The following is a 21,505-nucleotide window of genomic DNA, read 5'->3' as shown; positions in this document are numbered from 1 at the left end:
ATCGTACCTCCTCCCTATTGCATATTTAACCCTATAGAGTCAATATGGGCAAACGTAAAATCAGAATTACGAAAATATAATCAGTCTCCAGAACTGAGTAAAGAGCTTGTAGAACTAGTAAAAAAAGTTCTAGCAGCAGACTGCAAAGAGCTTAGGAAAAACTGTATTGAACATGTTATCAAAGAAGAAGATGAGTATGTGGTATCACCCTCTTTATAACCCTTCATAATTCAATCAAATGATTGACTCCAGTTTCGATGATTATGACTATCATGATTATTTATAAAGATACTTTGGAATTGAAATGTTTTTTTCTTTCCTTTTAATTTGCAACGAATTCATTTTCCTTTACGGTTTTTGCTATGAAATTTCGTTTTCCAGAAAAAACGAATGGGGTACAAAAAGGGTTCAATTCACGTCTGGTTCCCTGTTTAAACCAAACGCCCTTACAGACAGCTACATTTTACTCGTCTATTTACGTTTTATAATTTAATATTAGTTAAAACAAGATAACGAGCTAGAATAATGATTTTTTCCAGTAGGACTACAATTAATGAATTTTTCAAAATATCCGTCCAATTTATAATGATTCGATTTCCTTTTAAGGAATACTTTCTCGCATAAGATATACATATTTTAAAAAGTATTTATAAAGTAATAACTTCATAAAATGAGGTATCTACGCCTATGGTAGATCAAACAAAATTGTCGGCAAGAGTTTCGAACCAGTTTTTACAATCTGCAATTGACATTTGAAGAACTGTACCTACTTATTGAAAAACAATCTTATGATACGGCTATATGATCTTTAATACACAGGGTTTTTGGCCTTTAAAAACATTTTTCTATTGTTCTTTACAGCTTATTCTACTCTATAAAAGACTAATAAAAGACGGAAAACTTGTATTTGCTCAGGTAAATGTAAGCTTAAGGAAATATTTAGATTAGTCTGTAATAATATTTAAAATGACGGTACTAAGTTTTGCATTAGAAAATAGGTTTTATTACTCTCTTGTTAATAAAAATAAACTATTGAATCTTTTAATATCTCTATTAGGTACTTGTCAATAGAAATAACATAGAGAGATTCAATAACTTTAAATACCTTGGATGAATGTTAAATGAATGAAATGGGATTGCGACGAAGAAGTTAATACTCGGATAACAATTGCAATTGCTTTTACAATGTGAGATAAGTTCCTAATCGGCCGAGAAGCCTTAGATTGAGGGTGATAAAATGTTATATTTGACCAATCCTTTTGTATGGTGTGGAGACGTGGTCCCTGAAAGTGAGATCCTTAAACAGAATAGAAGCAATGGAAACGTGGCTGTTGCGCAGACTTCTGCGGATCCCATGGACCGAGCACATGCCGAATGAAGTACTGAGGAGAGCGGGTGTGGAAAGAGAGCTGATCGTGGTAATTAAACAACGAAACGTATCTTATTTGGGACACATCCTGCGAGGACCGAGATATTCTACTCTCAAGCTCATACTGACTGGAAGGATCGACGTAAGGAGAGGTCCAGGGCATAAACAACATTCCTGGTTACGGAATATAAGAGACTGGTGTAGCAACAAATTTTTACTAGAAGAAGAAGAATTAGGTACCAAGGAATTGATATTTTTAAAGTTGATTAATACCTGGGTCAGTAAGGGACAAGAATAAGAGAAGATAGTCATTATCCAACAAAGGAAGTCTTTTTCTCATATGTTTGTATATGTAAATTTGAATAAAAAAATATTAAAATAATTTAAATTTAAGTTTAAGTTTATTTCTGAGAGTTTGTTTAACCTGTAACCTTTTCATTTTGGGTTTTAAACATTTTTTTAAGGAACTTAAATGGAATGGAATCAATGGAATAATATTACTGATTACTCTTGGAATTATCAAAAATAGTAAGGAATCGTTTTTTTTTTCAGATTCCAAAATGGTTGTAGGTGAAGGAATAAATAACATTATGGGGGGTATAGAAAACACAGGAACAGTGAAACAACATAATCACAAAAAGAAACTCAGGCAAAGGTAATATCATGATTTTTGATAATTACGGGTGTTCGGTGGCAGAATCATTATTTGAATTTCGAATTTCTCAGTAACCATTGAGCAGCGGGGCGGGGTGGGTTCATCGTTGGCATCGTCATTCGTGCGGGTTATTCAGTCCATAGATAAAAGATATAAAGGTAGATAGGCAATTTGTTGCGTAAATTTCGTTTTTAGCGAGCGGAGTCATTACTAATTTGGATTTGCCGGGATATTAATAATATACAAAACAAGATTTATCTCATACCTTCATTATTAAAAACTTCTTCTTATTATTCCGTGTATTAGGCGTAATCGCTTGTTTTATCTTCGACATCTTTGCCTCCTATCCTACTTCAAGGTTGTCGCTCCAACTTTTTCTGAGTCGCCCGGTATTCCTTCGGCCCAATGGGTATTTATCGCGCTCTATCTTGACCAGTCTATTGTTATCCATACGACTTATGTGTTCATTCCAATTTTTCTTTCTTGATAGAACCCGTCATCTATTTTGCACAATCTTCTGACGTTCTTATTTCTTTCCCTGTCCATTAGGGTTTTTCCGGCTATCCTGCGTAGCACTTTCAACTCTGCTGTTTCCATAATTTTTTTGGTTTTCGTCGTTTCTGGCCGTGTCTCTGCGGTGTCGGTCATTATGGGATTTGGTTTCGTTCAAACATGCTGCTATTCTTAAGGCTTTAGTTGTTTGCTCTCTTATTTCGTTCTCTACGTCTTCAAATCCTGAAAATCGATTCCTAGGTATTTGAATTTCATTACTTGGTGAATTATCTGATCGTCTACTTCTTATCGGAGTTTTGAATGTGGTCATACACTTTGTTTTGGACGCAGATATTATTATATTGAAAGATTTAGCCTGTGCAGTTAAACCCATGTAAAAGCCTTTGGAAATCATCCTCATTTTTTGCGACTAGAACAGCATCATCAGCGTAACATAATATTGTAATATTTCGGTCCCCCAACTGGTAGCCCCTTAGCTTTCTTACTTTCTTGATTATTTCGTCCATAATTAGATTGAAAAGCAAAGGGCTTAAGGAGTCTCCCTGGCGAATCCTTTTGTTTACTGCCACACTACTGCAGTACTCAAAGGAATTATTAAAATGAAACACTTTAATATATAATTATTTAATAACCATATTGATTAATGATATGGTGTTTCATTTAAATAATGAATAGTATTAAATCTAGATTATAAATTTCCATCATTAGCAATTGATAGAGATGAGATAGTTGAATGGATTACATATTCTCCAACTACAAATAATGCTCTCTTCCCTTTTTGTCGAAGAATGTAGTGGATAGGATATAAAAAAGGCATTTCAAGTTAAACTATTTATTTTTGACAACTTTGGTTCCAGATATAATAGTTATACACTAATTATTATAAGATTGGTATAATATGTACATTTCAAGAATTTAAATGCAACACCCTACAAGTCTTTCAAAACAAATTTTAAAAAAAATCACGGAAATTCCAACTGCCAGAATAATATCAAAAATAAAGTATCATAAAAGAGATTTTGTCCTTTAAATTTTGTAGTTATTAATCCAATTAGAGTACTTTCTGTAGCCTATTCTCTCAGATGTAGGATACTGCATTTAGACATCCGATTTCACTTTATTCATTTGTTCTTTTATTTTTCTATGAATTAGATATTTTTTTGCACCAGTAAATGTAATTGGTCAGTATATGTCCTTTTTGATGTCTCACTTTTTAATATTTTATTAAGGCTGGAACATCAGGTAAAAATATAGAATGAAAATATAAATTCTGCAAATAATTGGAGCTTATTGTGGTCCGTACAATTAAAGATATAACGAAACTCTGTGTTGTGAGTTGAAAAATTAAATTAAATTTGATATCTTTAACTATACAGGTCTAAGGTATTATGACCATTAAAATCTGGATTGAATTTGTCACCAGCTTCTTATTAATCCGTTCAATTTAGACATTCGAAGTTACATTTAAATATAAATAAAATACAGAAACTTCAAGTGCACAAAGCAGCACATATTATGAAAAAAGTCCGGTCAAATTAGACCAAAAAATAAGTGTGAATCTACATAAATTCCCATCAATCAGTAAAATTGTTTAAAATACATTTGAACATAGAATTTGAATGTTCTCCATCATTTCCGCGTATGGAAAAAATTTTTATTCAAGGTCAAAGATGAAAAAAAAATTTTATCATAAAAATGGACGAAAATTGTAGACCATAAAATTATCTACAAAAAACGTATCAATACTTTTTTCCTACGAGCCACTGTTTCTGGGATATAACGATTCAAAAAGTTGTAGGTTCACTCTTATTTTTTGGTCTAATTTTACCGGACTATTTTCATAGTATGTGCTGCTTTGTGCAATTGAAGTTTCTGTATTTTATTTATATTTAAATATCTCATTTTTCATATTTGTAGTAGGGTAAAATAATGTTCAAATTAGTTATGTAAACACTAGTGAGTTATTTGTAACGTTTTTCATTTTCTCCATTTCTTTTATTGCATTAACATTACAACGTTTGTTCGAAATCAACTTGGAGCAGTCAAATTCTTCGATTCGAATACCACTGCCACACTAGCTTGTAAAATTCGAGAAACGTCATTAATTTGTACAAAGTCCTGATTATTTTGGACCGCGCTTTGAACAATATTTTGCGATGTGGCAGTTTTTCGGTAACCTCGAAAAGATTTTGAGCGAAAAGAACTGTTTGGCCACGAAATTCGTATTGTCCAAATGAGCTTTACAATTTTTGAAAATTGTATTATTCGAGAAAGAAGGCGCTTTCCAACTTGCGAGTATAACGTGAGGTATAGGTCCAGGTTCCATACTGTTCCAATATGCCTTAGAAGGATTGCTAATTGCTACATCGGTAACACAGCATCAATTTTTCTTTATTCTCGCATAATCCTCGTGAAATAAAAGTAGAAGATGTGGCACTAATTAGGTCCCTTTATATTTGGTCCCTTGATGGTGATAATATCTCTTTGTGCAAATATTATACACTTTATCGCAAAATGTATTTATCATGTTATTAAAGTACTCAACGTTACCACGCTGCAATTCATCTGGTTAGTTTTTTACTTTTACTGCCGTTCATTTTATGCTGTTACAATGCGTTCCTCTGCCGTTTGTGTTAACTGACTTGCTTGCCGGAGCATTCTCTTCGTTTCGAGTCTGTCGAGTCGATAATTTTTTTCTCTCTCTTGTGTATAGATTCTATCGGTATCTTACCTATTTTTGCATCATAAAACCCTGGTTACCCTCTAGTATCAAAGTACACATCAAGACGAATTAAATGAACTCAAACCCGATGGGGTTGCGTTATTATGGCACAGATTTCCTATTGCCACCTTCCAGCTCCATAATCAGACCTTGATTACCAAAGAGTATCAAAGTAGTCTTCAAGACGAATTAAACGAAGTCAAACTCGATGGGGTTGCGTTGTTATATCACAATGCTTACTTATTTTAGCTTAAAATTCATTTAAAACCATTTTCATAAAGATTTATGATTCCTTTGCCCGTGGAAATAATAATTCTAATACTTTCTGTGTATTACTACGATGATAAATGTGATAAGTGTATTTTTGTAGATTTGATATTATAAAGAAATTAGGCCAAGGGACATTTGGTAAAGTGCAGCTAGGAATAAATAAAGAGACAGGTCAAGAGGTTGCTATTAAAACTATAAAGAAATCAAAAATAGAAACTGAAGCTGACTTGGTTAGAATTAGAAGAGAAATCCAAATCATGTCTTCAGTTCAACATCCCAATATCATACATATATATGAAGGTAAGTGTATCAATTTCTTTCCAATTCCATCTCGTTTTAAGCCACCAAAAAATTAATCGTTGCTTTTCTTTGTTTCTCAAAAATGTATGTGTATTTATTATTTTATTGATGATTTTGAAGCGATTGATGGAAATTTAAAACATTCACCTTGTTATTGATATTTTTAATTTGATGCTTGGGTTCATCATATTACAATGCCGTCAGAGTCCAGTTTACAAGATCGAAAACGTGAAAAATAGAGGTAAAGGTCCTAAAAATATAAGTGATAGCTCATTGGATTCGGAGTCACTTCTATGAAAATGTTTTTGAAAGATTTTGATGCGAGGTAGAAAATTGTAAATGTTATTAACAAAATAAGATGAAAAAGTTATTTCATTTTTAAGTAATAATTCAAAAAATATCAATATTTAAGTAATTTCGAAAAACTCGTTAAAAGGAGAAAATTTCTTTATCTATTTATGATAATTTTAATTTGAAGTTGAAAATATGGCTCCGAGCGGCAATAACGACATGCGCGTACCGCCGCTAAAGTGAGTTTATCAAATAAGTTTTTATATAATAAAATGTCGTTTTAAAAATTTGAAAATAGTATCAAAACACTTGAAAGAATTGAGCTCCGTTGGAAAAAGTTTTATCACCATCAAAAAGTTATTCAATTGATAACTAACAAATGTTTTCCTAATTTCTGTGGGTATAAATAATGAGATAAAAGGTACGAGAGCCGTTTTTTTTCAAACTCCGATCGCTCCGTGTAGGCGCTACCCGGGCAGAAGAAAGCGTACATGCGCTGTAGGTGACTGCGAAGTTCTCTCCGCCATTGTTAACATTCGAGCGTCAGTCGGCGTTGTGCTACAGCCACGTAACCATGTCCGCCATTATTGATGTTCCCGCCAAGTGTGAATTGCGAAGTGTAATTGGTTTTCTAAAGACTGAAGGCCATAGTGCTGCAGGAGTCTATCGGAGAATGAGTCGTGTGTATAGGGAAAACTTCATGAGTGATGGTGTTGGGCGTGAATGGTGTGTAAAAATTTAAAGATAGCCGTAATGATGAAAAGTTAATATCTCTTCGGTCATATTAGCAAAAATAGTTGAAATCTCCTCATCCATATCAGCAAGAAAAGTTGGCATCTGTTTGACCATATTAGTAAAAATAGTTAAATCTTCTCGTCCACATTAGCCGAATAGTTGAAATCTTCTCGACTATATCAGCAGGAATAGTTGTAACCTTCTCGTCCATCAACAAGAAAAGTTTCACTATACACAACTACTTGCTTGCCGGCGATACGAGTTTTCTTTTTTCGCATTTACTACGACTGTTAAATTTTTTTCAAGAAAATTTGATTTTGACAAAAATGAGTGTATTCGTCATATTTGACAATTTTCTATTTTTCAATTATTTTCAACTCTTTTTTATTGACTTTGACGCCATTGCACACCAGCATAATTAGCACTCAAGATTTGAATATTTTACTTTTTAATTTACATTTAAATGATTTTTTTTAATTTTTTAAATAATAAATTATTCAATTTTTTATGCACATATCAGTTGAGTTTTTTATTAATATATTCTTATTCAATTGCTGGTCATTGAAAGATGTGAAAACCTATTCCATTAATTGGAAGAAATTTCTTTATGATACACTTCTTAGATGTAAAATCGTTTAAATTTAAGAAAAAATGGCGTATTAGAATTTTCAAATCTTTGTATTTTCATTGGAAATTAATCCAATGCCCTCAAGATTAGAAAGAGACGACTTTACCCCTACAGCATCGAACCATTATGTTAAAATTGTCAATTTTACACGATTTTTGCCAAAATTTTGATGAACTTGGTTTTAAATTAAATTAATTAAAAAAAAACTAAAGAAAATTGAAAAAATGATATCCAGTGGATATCCAGTTGATCCAGCAACCTCGAGATTGGAAGTCAGCGACGTAACTGCTAGGCCGTTGCACTGTTTTGTAACAACGAAATATTTATATAAAATACTACTACGCTATCTGTAAATGGAATGTAGAAATTGTTTTGTTATAATAAATTAATTAATTACCAGTAAATAATAAATTATTGTGTAGAAAGTCATGTATTGTTTCGTAATTAGCTGAAGTCAGTAGTTCAGTTTGAGATAGGACCAAATATTGATTTTGAAATTCTATAGAAATAGAGTAGATTAAGTATTTTAATAAGAGAAGTAAATTCTAAGCTCTCTATTGTCTTATCAAAAACGCTGATTAAATATTTAGACACAGACTATTTTAATATTTTAAAAATAAATTTAGTTCAGTGACCGAACAAAAAAATCTAACCGTGGGTTAATCTTAAGTGTTGTTAGGTGTATTAGAGCAACATAAATTGTTTTTTTTTTGGAAGCTGACACATGTACGAAAAAATTTTTCTTCAATAAATTGAGGATTGTCGATATACAAGGAAAGTTATAATAAATTTATTGTGTATTTCATTTGAATGTACCGATTGACGATATTTCGGAAATATAATTGTTATGAGAACGACCAAACGGAATTGCTGGAAATAATTTTTATGTTTGTAAAATGTCTGCTAGTATCGTAACTTATAGTTCTTCTAATATCAATTGCAAAAGACAGTTATGCTAGGAAGAATCTATATTCTCACTCATACCAAATTATGTTTACTCCCCCGTATAAAATTCGGTAAACATCTAACAAACCGTCAGTCCACGTAGACTCATCATCTCCACTCTTTACCAATAAAAACATCGAATCGTAAACATAAATGCTTTTCTATTGGTCGAAGCGTATGTATACAATTTCTTCGAAATACTCCTGCGATAAGCAGTGGGGTCGTTTGGTGAGATTCATTAAATTCATAAATTTCTTTGAATAAATATAAATTTGGCGTTCTTTAGATCATGAGCGAATGAAGACAATGAAATTGAACAGTATAGTGAGAATAAAGACGATGTTCTTACTTAAAGAACTATAAAAAGTATCAAAGATTTCTGATGGTTAAACTGATATACCAGGGATAGCGCTCACAATACCCATTCTCACGGCAAAACTAGTGAATTTTAATAGCACTGGTCGACAAGATTTTCGTAACAGTCGGGACCTTTATTTTTAAAATGAAAATACCTGTCTAATAATATAAAAAAAAAGATTATGAAGCCCTAACACATACCATTTTTCAATAGCTTAATCATCCCTGTTTACATTAGCAGGTAGGTAATTTTATAAAGGAGCGGTTAATATCAGTAAATTTAATGGCCGAAAAAATACCTGAACTGTATTATTCAGAATAATAAACATAAAAATAACATTAAAAATTGGTATTATGTTGGATTTCATAGTTTCATATTGCAAAAAGTGATTATAAAGACGAAAATGTCGAGTCAAACGCGCTGCAGTTGCAAAACTTTTTCTGACAAATTTGTTATATTTGTGGAGAATTTATGGTTAAATAGCAAGCCAGGCTATTCATTCACTGGAAATTTTTTCATAATAAAACCCTTTTTCGTAACTAGTCTCGTTATTTAACAGCCAAACCTCGTACAGTGAAAGTTTCACTCTTGATATTTAGATGTGCCGCATCGAAAATTTCGATTTTTCATTTAAGTACCGTGGAAATAAATTCTTTTCCACTTCGGATTTTTATAGCTTATGTTGGAAACAAAAATTGGAATGTGCAAAATAGATTTTTTTTCTAAATTTTCGATTTTATCAGTCATTGCAAAAGTAATTTATTGTTGAAGTGGGGTTGATCATAATTTTTTTTTGTTTTTTCAATTTTTTCCACAACACTTGAATTAATTTTATTAATCATATGATGAGGGTTGCTATTTAAGTTTTCACACAAATAAAAACAAACGCTTATAATTTGATATGGTTTTATTGTTTTCCAATATATTCTCTATTAAGATTAATACACTTTTTCATGCATTTGAACCAATTGTCGAAGTATTTTTTCCCTCCAAAACATATGATTTGAACGCATAAAACGCTTCTTTAGGTGTAGAAAAACGTTGACCTCGCAATTTATTTTTGCGGAATAAGAAGTCTGCGGAAATAAGAAGAAATCATAGGGTGCCAAACAAGGACTGTATGATGGATGACCCATCAATTCGATGTTTTAATTATTCAAAAGGTTTTTGTTTGAATTGATGCGTGAGAACCCGAATTGTCATGGTGCAAAATAGTTCGTGTTCTGCGATTGGTTTCTCTGATTTTTTCGAACCCTTCTGGCAAACAAATACTAGTGTACCATTCGCAATTGACCGTTCTATGTTGCTCTAACGAAACGGTGGCGATATGTGCAGTTATTCCGAATAACTTTTGTTGGATTCGGCTCGTCTTAAAAGGACCATACAGTCGATTGCTCTTTAGTTTCATGTGATTGACACGAGCTTTTTTTGAGCGATTGTCAAATTATGCGTAATCCAACGCGAAGAAATCTTTTTGGAAGCCAAATGTATGCGAGTGGATCTAATGACCAAGTAGATTTTGCAATATCAGTTTACCCACAACGTCGAAGTTTTCTGGTACAGTAGCCGAGATTGGACGACTTTCATGAAATTCATCCTGTAGCGATGTGCGGCCACTATTGAATTTGGAAACCAGCGAAATATGGTGGCTCGAGATGGTGCTTCTTCACCAAAAATCGAAGCGAGTTGATCGCCACACTGCTGTTGGTTTAATCCACGTCTAAAGTCATAGAAAATAATCGCATGAAAATGTTTGCGTTTTGATACCATTTATTGGTATTCATGAATGAAGTATCTGCAAACAACTCAAATAGCACTCTTATGAAAACACGTTCTGAGTATGTTCACCATTAAAAATATCAAACTTTATAGTGGCAATTTCAGATTTGATATATTTATATTAGTATTGTCATATCTCAAAACTTAAGTAGCAACCCTCGAATTTCTTTTCAAATTAGCAATATGCCATTAATTATTATTTCTGTTTGTTTTTTAGTGTTTGAAAATAGAGAAAAAATGGTTCTAGTCATGGAATATGCTGCAGGTGGTGAACTGTATGATTATTTATCTGAACGTAAAGTACTTGACGAAGAGGAAGCTAGGAGGATATTTAGGCAGATAGCCACAGCTTGTTATTACTGCCATAAACACAAAATATGTCATCGAGATCTCAAATTAGAGAATATTTTACTTGACGAATATAACAACGCAAAGGTAAGTACATATCAAAAACTACTATCAGAAAGTTTAAAACGCCTGTTTACCACTGTAGTAATAAATCAATGTGTTATCAATATCGAAATATACAACAGAAAACCATAATAATATCCGAGGAGGAGCAAAAGACCTAGAGTAAACTAGTATGTTGAAAAAATATGCGAAAAGTCTACAGTTGAAAACCAGACCCAAAAAAACATCTGCAGTTAGACATTAGACACAATATCAACAATAGAAGAAGATGTACCTGAAAGACGAATAGAAAAAATTTCTAGAAAACGTGATAATAAGCTTGAGATGCTTTCAAAATAATTTGAGATACAGTAGAACTTCTCTAATCACATACATACAGTAGAAAACTCGATTATCCGGTCCTCAGAGTTATTCGGATTCGTGATTATCTCGCACTCAGTTAGACGAATTCGTGATTATCCGGCCGTCAGTTATACGGATTCGCGATTATTCGGCACTCAGTTATACGGATTCGCGATTATTCGGACTATCAATTGCGACCAATTAAATAATTAAGTAATATTGAGCCGAGTTACAAAATGTTTAACATATGTACTAAAAGTCGAATTTATGCAAGCACGAACGAGTCGGAACTGGCATTACCTCGCCCGCGTCCCACGGGATCGCTGTCCCACGCGTTTCGTTACAGTTTTAATTAGTTAGCAATTGTGATGTGCGTGTCGCGTCTAAATATTTGAAAATGTCAAAGCATAAGAGAGTGGAGTTATCGCTTAAATTCAAAATAAATATTAATGATTCATTAAAAAAAGTAGAAACCGGTCGTAAGTTAGAATGATGAGTATGGTGTACATCCACGATAAGTGATATTAAAAAGAATGCCGATTCAATTTTGTTTTACACCTGCAAATTAGATAGTGAAGACGGGAGTAAACATCGGAAAATGATGAAGAAACCGAAAAACGAACTTTTAGAAGTCGCTTTGTAATGTTGGATTTTACAAAAACGATCAACAGTTAAATAAAAAATTATGTGGTGTTGAATAGTTTGTCGCCACTAATCGCTGGTTATACAGATTTAAATCTCTTCATATAGTTCATGAATTGGAAATACAAGGTGACAAAATGATAGCTAATGTAGACGCAGTAAACTTTTTTAAAGGTGATTTTATGAAGAAATTGGATGGAAATAACTATAACTCGGATTTTGTTTATAATGTTGATTAAACTGAAAATCATTAACTTTAAAATCTTTAGTTTCTAGGCGAGAGAATTCAGCTCCAGGATATAAAACTAACAAAGAACGAGTAACTATATTAGTCTGCGCTAACGCTACCGGGTCCCATAAAATACCTTTGCTCCTCATCGGAAAATAAAAAACCCCAGATGTTTTAATAATATCAGAGTGCCCTTAATTTATAAAAATCAAAAAAGCGCACGGGTGAACTCTGAAATATTCATTGACTGATATGACAACACTTTTATCCCAGAAGTAAAAAAAAAAACGAAATTGGCAAGCAAGGTAATGTATTACTTTTACTGGATAATGCGCCAACCCATCCTTCGGTTCCATTGTTAGAAAAAATGGAAAGTTTAAAGTAAAATTCTCCTAAATCTTACCTCCTAATGTGACATTCTTGCTACAACCAATAGATCAAAGTATTATCGAGACGACTTAACAAAAAACAACTTTTACGTAGGTTGTTATCTGTTTATGAAGTCGTTTTATCATTTTTTTAAGGGAATGAATTTAAAGGAGTGTTGTTACATAGGATTTGATTAAAAGGAGTACTTTAAACAAGGCTAGAAACAAAGTACTTGATAGGGAGGATGAAAATTCAATAACCAGTATGGATGATTTTATTTTGGAGGATATGAATGTGCTAATGTTAAAGATACAAATATGCCAGGATTGTGATGATGATGATATCAAAGAGTGGGTCACTTGTGACAATAATGATCAAGGCTTACAGATTATGTCGGATGACGAAATCCTAGAAAACATGCAAGAAGATGAAACAGAAGAAAATCTAGATGTGGAAAATGATGTAGGACCATCTCAAGCACATCAGTCTCTGGAAACAGCTCTCAGATGGTTTGAAAAACAAACAGAGAGTGATTCTGTGAGTTTACTACAGCTGAAACGAATTCGTGATATAGCAGCAAAGAAGAAAAAAAAGTAGCTTTCGTCAAATGTCAATTAACAAATATTTTAAACCAAATCAAACTTATTATCAAATTATTATTATTTTTTATCGATAATTTTATTATTTATTAATAAATATTACTGTTGATTTTTATTTTATATTTTATTGTTATATTTCTTGAACCTTAAAACCAGCATCCAAATAAAACCACCAGCAATTGTATACGGGAACTAATTTTAATGAATAAATCCATTAACAAATAAATGATAACTTAAAAAACATATCTCTTAAAAAAACGAGCTTCTGTAATCTAGAATTTTCAGAATAGGATAATAGAACAGTGACAATGTTAAAACCATTTGAGGCAATTTTGCACGCCATCTAGTTACTTGTACGCTCGTTCATTTTCTTCTTGCAATGACTGCTTCCTACCTCCAATTCCCATAGAACAAGATGGAAGGTTCTGTAACTCTTTCAACCACTCTTCATCTTCATGGTTACTGATAGAACTATCTGACATGTCAATGTTTCTGGAATGAGTTGGGGCAATAAAATCGCTATTTGAATATGTTTGTGGATGTGAAAAAACATTCAATTGGATTATTTGTTCATCCAATTGTCTCTATCCGATTCACTTTCTGAACCTTCATCATTTTTGTAGCGGAATGGTACAGCAGTAGTAGGCAATCTTTTAGATTGACTAATATTTTCACTGAAATGTTTGCTGCAGATCAGCTTATTTCCTAGTGATTTCTGGCTTAGGCTTGCCAAAACAGCATTACCTGAAATAAGGAACATCAATGTTAACATACATATTTATTGTAATGGTTATGGTAAAGTATTTTTTTATGTTCAAAAACAAGAATTTATTTTATTTCTATAACGGGCATAAATGGAATAACGACTTGTAGTACCCTTATTTGGAATTTCCTTAATTATATCTTATATCATCGACGGAATGACAGAATTTTCCCGAATTGTGTTCAGATAATTCAATACCTGTGTATCATTCTCAAAAACAACTACACATCAATCAAATTTCTTGGTTTGCTCACAACAACGGTAAAAACACTCTCATACTTATCTTTAATAAGCGATTTTAAAATCAAACAAAAAAGACCATTCAAAAGAATTGTAACAAAACCAGAAATAAAAAATATACAAATAAGTATATACGTACCAAAAATAATTAAATAATCTGATTTTAATATAAATATTATATTCATTGGCTTTGTATTGATAGTTACGTAGCTATATCGCTTAAATTGACTAATAATTATAATAAATAAGCATATCCTAATTAAAAACCTATATGTTTGCCTCGTGAAGGCACGAAACGTCGTATCGAAGATGTGTTGGTACATGTCTATAGTAAATTTGTATTCAAATAAAACTAGTATTTGATATTATTTCATTCAAACGGAGAATGGAGAAAATTATAATTTCCTCCCTTATTGTTACTATTTTGTCAATTTGTTATGGCATAGAATATAGTATTATATTATAATATGTGATAAAAAAAACAGTCTATAATATACATTTAAACAGGTGAAATTTTTGCCTCATTGACAGGATAATTTCCAAATATAAACACACAGACACACTACCTTATTTTTATATGCTTAGTTCATAAACATAAAAAAATAACAAAAAACACTATTTCAATTTTTGCAAAGAATTTTTTTTTGGGTGGGCTCAATATGTACATTCTCGGATTGGTAGCCACTTTGAACAATTATTATGAATTAACACGCATTTATACTACATTATTTTATTTTTTTGTGAATAAAACTTTGGTGTTATTTAAAATTACATCGATAGGAAAAATATTTCTGGAGAAGTCTCAAAACTTGATATAAGGTTACAGAACACACCATGTCAAAGGTATGAAAATCAAATATTAGTCTAATTTCTTATTTAGTAAAATTATTATTTAAACATTTAATGTAATGTCTTAAACTTTTAGAAACTCTTTATACAATTAGATCCGAAATACAGTTATCATGATAAGCTGAGTTAATATTTCGTTTAAAACTTTTTGTTTTATACCAAAATTCGATGACAACATTGTTTTTGTAAATGAAACAATGTATTTTCTATTGTATTCTTAGAATTTATGATTTATTTCAATATAATTTTATTCGAAACATGCCTAAAAGGATCCATAATTTTTTTTGACTTCAGGAGTCATCATTCAAAAAAAAAACTGGAAAATTTTCACTCCACTTTATTTACACAAAAGTGGTGTAAAGTTATATTGAAATTTCTCATATATTCCAAAAATGCAAAAAGGAACTTGATGATCCAATAAAAAAAGTTGCGATCCCTTTCTGATTTAAATGGACGTGGTGTAAACATCTGGAAATATTTTTACTGAAACTAAACTCTTAGTCGTATACCCTGTACATAGCGAAAATTTCCATTTTACGAAGTTGATCTAATAAATAAAATCAAAAGCTTTGGTATATTGAATGGTATCTGATCACTTCTCATGATATTTGGAATATGTGAACTGTTGGGAATATTCATTATATGTCTAAATATTCTTTCTTTTCCAAAATTTCAAAAGTATGTTGAAAGGCAACAAAATTAATGGTTTATATGTAACTTGTCTATTTTAAACGTATTTAATTAAATGTTTTATAATTTTAGATAGCAGATTTTGGTTTATCAAACGTATTCGACGATCAAAGGCTACTAAATACATTTTGCGGTTCACCTCTTTACGCTTCCCCTGAAATAGTTAAAGGAACCCCCTATCAAGGTCCTGAAGTGGATTGTTGGTCTCTTGGAGTACTTCTGTATACTCTAGTCTACGGAGCAATGCCTTTTGATGGTAGTAATTTCAAGAGACTAGTCAAACAAATTTCACAAGGAGATTATTTTGAGCCGTCAAAACCCAGTCGTAAGTGCTATAGATTTTAATTTTTAAATTATATGTTTATTTTTCAACTTACACACCTCAAAAAGTAAAAAAATTGGATTTGATCCTCAAGTGGTACAGTCACGTAATTGGTGTCCTGGGATGTTTCAACACCTCATTTTAAAACAATATTTTCAAAATAAAAATTTCACAAGAAAAAATTAGATTCAATGTAATAAATAATATAAACCCGCTTCAACAAACCACGAAATACTAAAAAAGGAAAAATAGATCTATAGGACGTATATTCAAAAAACTGAATACACAAGAAAGTGGAAAATTTCAGTAAATCTTTTTTTTTTGCAGCTGCATCTCCATTGATAAGAGAAATGCTTACAGTAAATCCTAAAAACCGTGCTGACGTAGAAAAAATTTGTAGCCATTGGTGGGTAAACGAAGGTTACAGCGATAATTGTCTAGATATATCCGAAGATTTGGCTAATCAAACTCCAGTTCGATTAGATGTTCTTTTGGCATTAGCTCCTCCTCCTCCTCAGCTAGAAAGCGAAAAATTGATGTTAACTGGAGACGAAAACACGCAGTCAAAACCGACCGAACCGATTGCTCCCACTAGATCACAATCTGTTGGTAGTCTTATGGAATTATCTCACCCGGCTGAAAGAAGAATACTCAATATGTTGTTAGATGATAAAGTTACCCCAAAGAGAAAATTAGAAACGACTGTTAGTACAGATAGAGCCAATTTGGACAAGAGAAAAGAAAAGATAATCAAAGAAAACACCGTAGCTGATATTACAGTACATGGGGCGCACAAAGAAATTGAAGAACAGGAAGAAATCAAACCGTTGCCTTTAGATAAAAGTTCAACACAAACTGTATCACCCAAAGAAATGGAGATTGAACAAGATGTAGATCCTAATTTACAAGGAGCAGCTTGTACACAAATAATCGAGGAAGCCGAAAAGAAAAAAACACAGAAGCTCAAAAAGTCATTAACAAAAACTATTAGTAATAATATTCTAGAAAATATTAACGAAATGCCTAGCCAGGAAAATGTAGCAGAATCGTTGAATAAAGAAAACGTAATTGAACCTGCTAAAGAGGAGGCTACACAAAAAGAACCACAAGAAAGTGAAGTTAAAAAATCTGAGTCCAAGGCGCCTACAAAAAAGAAGGCAGTGAAAGTGTTGTCAGATAAAAATGAAAATTCTGTAGAAGCTCCTGTTGGCGAATCCGAGAAACCCAAAAAGGAAGAAACTCCGCAAAAAGGTGAGTTTATATTTATTTTTGATACCAATAAATATATTTTTGATATGCATAATTATCAATTTTTGATTAATATTTGCTAAATTCAGAATACGGTATTGGAAAATGGATTTAAGAACAGGAATATCAACGTAAAATCATTAAACTGCTCAATTCCAATCCTTCAGTGACAGTTTCAATAGAACCTCGCATTAAATTTAATAAACTTAACTGTTCTATTGCATTCGCACTCCACTCTTTGGTTACCCCACTTTTCTTAATTTTAATAAAATCAAAATTGATCACTATAAAAACAAGAACAGGGAATTGTGAAAGAATGAGTGTTAAAAAGAATATTTGTGATGCTATAATTGCATGGAAATTAAGTAGAATCTAAAAAATAAGTAAAAGTTCGATTCTGACCGTTATTAGTTGATTACCTGAAATTGATCAGCTCCTAAGTGTGTAAAAAATTGTACGAGCATAAAATTGAATAATCTCGATAGAAAACCATAATCTACTTAAACAGAACATCTCCGTTCGCCGTCATTTTAATTGTAATTGCTTTTAACGCGTCTGCGTACTCTCTGCCATTTGTTTAACAATTATTTTCTCGTTGTTCGGGTTTTCTCTCCTTCTGGTTGATTGTTTTCTTGGTCTGTTCACGTTTAGCTTCGGTACTAGAACTTGGATCTTTGTGTCTGTGTTTCTGAAAAAAAATTCCGCACACTTGTTCAGATAATCGTGGTTTTTATTTCCCACCGCTGCAAGTATAATTCTTATGGATTTATGCACGCTCTGGATGGGAGATTGGCAGCTACACACCAAAGTGAAAATACTATTAGAGTTCCAAGTTTAATAAATCAATAAAATTAAAGATTACGATTCTTTGAAAAATCACGCCCAGAGCTACTGTTAGTGTTATCTAAATAAATCAGGGCTGCTGAATTGTAATGTAACTGGTTCTAATCGGAAACATGAAATTCTTAAAACTTAACTTAGTGGGCTGAGAGAGATATGCTCAGAAAGACACTAATGGTTTTATTGCACATCAGCTTGTAAAAATTGTAATGTCATCTTTTACTACAACGTCCAGCTCCACTTCTTTTAGAATGTCCAGAATGTGGGATGGTTGTAGATGCAAGAGATCTTTGTCCATTTCGTAAGCTCCTAGGTGTAGTACTCTGGACTTCCATAGTGTTTCTCACTTTGAGATAATGAATCCCTGAATCCATTGAAGGATAACTTAATTTTTCTATTTCTTATTGAATGTAACTATAATTTTCTTTCCTTTTGTACAATTGGTTTTTTATTTACCTATAATTAATTTCCACAGCAAATACCATGAGTTTGAGGTGTAAAAGCACATAGCATAATTGAATTATATCTTTTGCACGGATTTGCCTTTATTGTCAGAAATAAACTTAATAATTGCTTGAGGTTAATTTTTTTTGCTTAGAAACAAAAGAACCAGAGCCTGAGCAGCCTTCCAAACCAATAGAGAGAAGAAAATCGAGAATCTTCGAAGCCGCGGAAAAATTCCAGAATCTAATATCGCCAACCGAATCAAAACCTACAGTTACCGAAAAACCAAAGAAGATACTTATACCAGGGGTAAGCGTAGATGGATTTAAAAAAGAATTCGAAAGAAAAGCTAGCTTAACATCAACTCCGATTAAAGTAAAAGGTAAAGATTTTCATTAGTTGGGAATTATTTTTACTTCTAATGTCTTCTTCTAGGTGCCTTAAATAAAAAAATACCAGTTAAAAAGTCTGAAGAAAAGGAACAATTAGAAGAACCAGCGGAAAAACCAAAAACTGAGACTGATGATCAGAAAAAAGAACGCGTTCGAAATGCCGTAAATATTATTTCAAGTGCCTTAGACAAAGAAGGAGCAAGAAAGTCGAAATCTCGTCCCTGTATTGAACGTAAACCACCAGTACCTTTCGGAGTTAGTGGTAGATCAGCATCTGGCAATATAGGGATGTTAACACAACCTTTATCTCCACCACCTGGGCCAAAACCTTACGTGCCACCCAAATTCGATAACTTGAATGTCCAGAAAGTTGAAGACAAACCACAAGATGTGGAAGAAAATAAAGTGTCGTCTGCGGAAATCACTCTCAAATCGGCAACGTTGCCTAGGAGAAAGACCACCAAGGCTGAGATTCAATTGAACTACCCAGTTCCTAAACCTCCGGCTATGGGCTTCAAGACTGAAATGGCACATAACGTTGAAGGTAAAAAAGAATGCTCAATACAAACTTAATCAATACATTTTCTTAATTTAGATTTTAATTTAGATAATGTGATATTTCAGGGCTCGTCACACAAAAACACCAAAACTAAGAAAATTTTCATAATTTCATAGTAATTAATGAAATTTCTCTATGCATTAAAACATTATTGCTCCGAAATGTGTTTATACCGTATACTTCCGCTCATACTTTCAAATAATACATTTTTTCAAATTGATCTTTAATATCTTATGTCTAAGAAGTTCTATTGTTTCATAAATGCGAGCTAACTTATAATTTTTGTACTCCTCCTCATGCAAATCTTAATTCTTCATTTAATCAATATTTTCATTTATTTTCTTCGACCACTTTATTTATTCATGTTTGTTTTGTTAGGCTCCAAGATCACTGGTGTATATTATTGATGACCTAACCTCTTTTTGTACAGGTGTTATTATTTCATGTGTTATAACGTTCTTCCCAAAACGGTAGACTTTACAATGTTAAAGAGTTTTCCAGCTTTTTCAATCTATGATTAATTTCTTCGACCATATTTCCCGATTCTTCTATAGATAATTGAATCTTATCAATTGTTCTGTTTTTTCCTTCGATTTTGATCTTTTCTTTTTTTCTCATTTATTTGTTTGTCAATTAATTGATGGTAAAAAAAGAAGTAACGATTAAACCAAGTTGAATAAGACAAATAAAAAGTAATACATTCATATGAAATGTTAATAATATATTGTACATACTCGTACATTCTTTTTGGTTAGGTATTGTAGTTTAATTTTGTACTTATATGTACCATATATCTTCAGCAAATAGAAATTCTAGTTTTTTAATGTTGAGCTTCAACTCATCTTTTTTTACAGTGTAAAGGATCTGTAAAAAATAGAAAGGTATCAGCGTGCATTATTGTTTAAATTCATTCATTGCTCTGATTTCTGTAGATTCCATATTATTCGTCGTTTATGTTGTGACAATGTTTCTCATTTCGTCGAAAGCCTTCTTCAAATAAGTGTTCTTCTATTCGGTATAAATATTAAGTTTGGCATGTTCCCTTCCTTCCTGAGGTTTTTCCAACGTTAACTCTAGTTTGAGTTTGTTTTCTATTTTTCTTCTGGAACTGGATATGATAGTCAATGTGATGCCTCTGAAATTTGCGCAAATCCTGTCCTCGGATCCATGGATATTTTTTGGGGTTTAAAATGACATCTAATATAAAAAGGAACTATTATTTTTCATTTTCTCCTATGTTCTCTATTATTTCAGATGCCATATTAACTTGTTTTAGTGGTTTTCCTATTTTCGCTTACTTTCTGTATGGCTTCTGAGGTTATTGTTTAGTAGTAGTTGTAGGACTTCTTCCATAAGCTTATTATTTATTTTTCAATGTTCAATATATTTTCTTTCCAATCTTAGTGGTTTTTCTTGTTGTAGTTGTTTCTTTTATAAATATTTCTTCTATTTGTAAGTCTTCTGCTCTAAGTAAGCTTTAGTTAAGTGATCGTTTCTGTAGATTTTTCTATTTCTATAATCTGTAATTTGCTTTGGTTCAATATTTTGTACTTATATTTTTTGTTTCTCAGATCGATCAATTCAAGTTTTTTTCAATGTTATCTTTTACTACAACACTCGGCTTTTTTAAATAAAATTTTTAAAACGTTGGGCCCCGGTACGGTTCATAGTCCCGCAACTGAACTTTCCCTACAGCCCAAAGTGGTCCATGTGGATTGCATGACGTATTTTATTTTAAATCTTCTCCACAGTTGAAGGGACCGGATTCAAATGTGTTTTACATTTTGGTTGGACCGTCCTGGGTACTTGATCCATTGGATTTTTGTACAATTACTCTTCATTTCTTTATCACATATAATATTTTTTCCTACACATCGCACATTTTTGTGCACTTTACATAAAAGTATATATCATCGTCCAAAAGATAAAAAACACAAAATTTTTGTACTACAACTAGGGTGTACCTTCAAAGAAATATAATGAGGATTGCTCTAAGCCCTT

At 32.0% G+C, this 21,505-nt stretch overlaps 1 protein-coding gene across 1 annotated transcript in view; it reads left to right on the top strand.

Moving 5' to 3' along the window:
- The window catches only part of LOC130894589 (uncharacterized), a 62,579-nt gene that overhangs the window by 9,074 nt on the left and 32,000 nt on the right, over positions 1 to 21,505 (top strand). The window contains exons 2-8 of the mRNA XM_057801501.1: positions 1,922 to 2,024; positions 5,630 to 5,829; positions 10,783 to 11,000; positions 15,772 to 16,024; positions 16,349 to 17,272; positions 18,708 to 18,935; positions 18,989 to 19,489. Coding sequence (XP_057657484.1) covers positions 1,930 to 2,024; positions 5,630 to 5,829; positions 10,783 to 11,000; positions 15,772 to 16,024; positions 16,349 to 17,272; positions 18,708 to 18,935; positions 18,989 to 19,489 — 2,419 coding nt within the window. The 5' untranslated portion in view covers positions 1,922 to 1,929. The remainder of the gene's footprint in view (positions 1 to 1,921; positions 2,025 to 5,629; positions 5,830 to 10,782; positions 11,001 to 15,771; positions 16,025 to 16,348; positions 17,273 to 18,707; positions 18,936 to 18,988; positions 19,490 to 21,505) is intronic.

This window comes from Diorhabda carinulata, chromosome 5 (assembly GCF_026250575.1).
Source record: "Diorhabda carinulata isolate Delta chromosome 5, icDioCari1.1, whole genome shotgun sequence".
Lineage (NCBI taxonomy): Eukaryota > Metazoa > Arthropoda > Insecta > Coleoptera > Chrysomelidae > Diorhabda > Diorhabda carinulata.
This window is presented reverse-complemented; position numbering and strand designations above follow the sequence as displayed.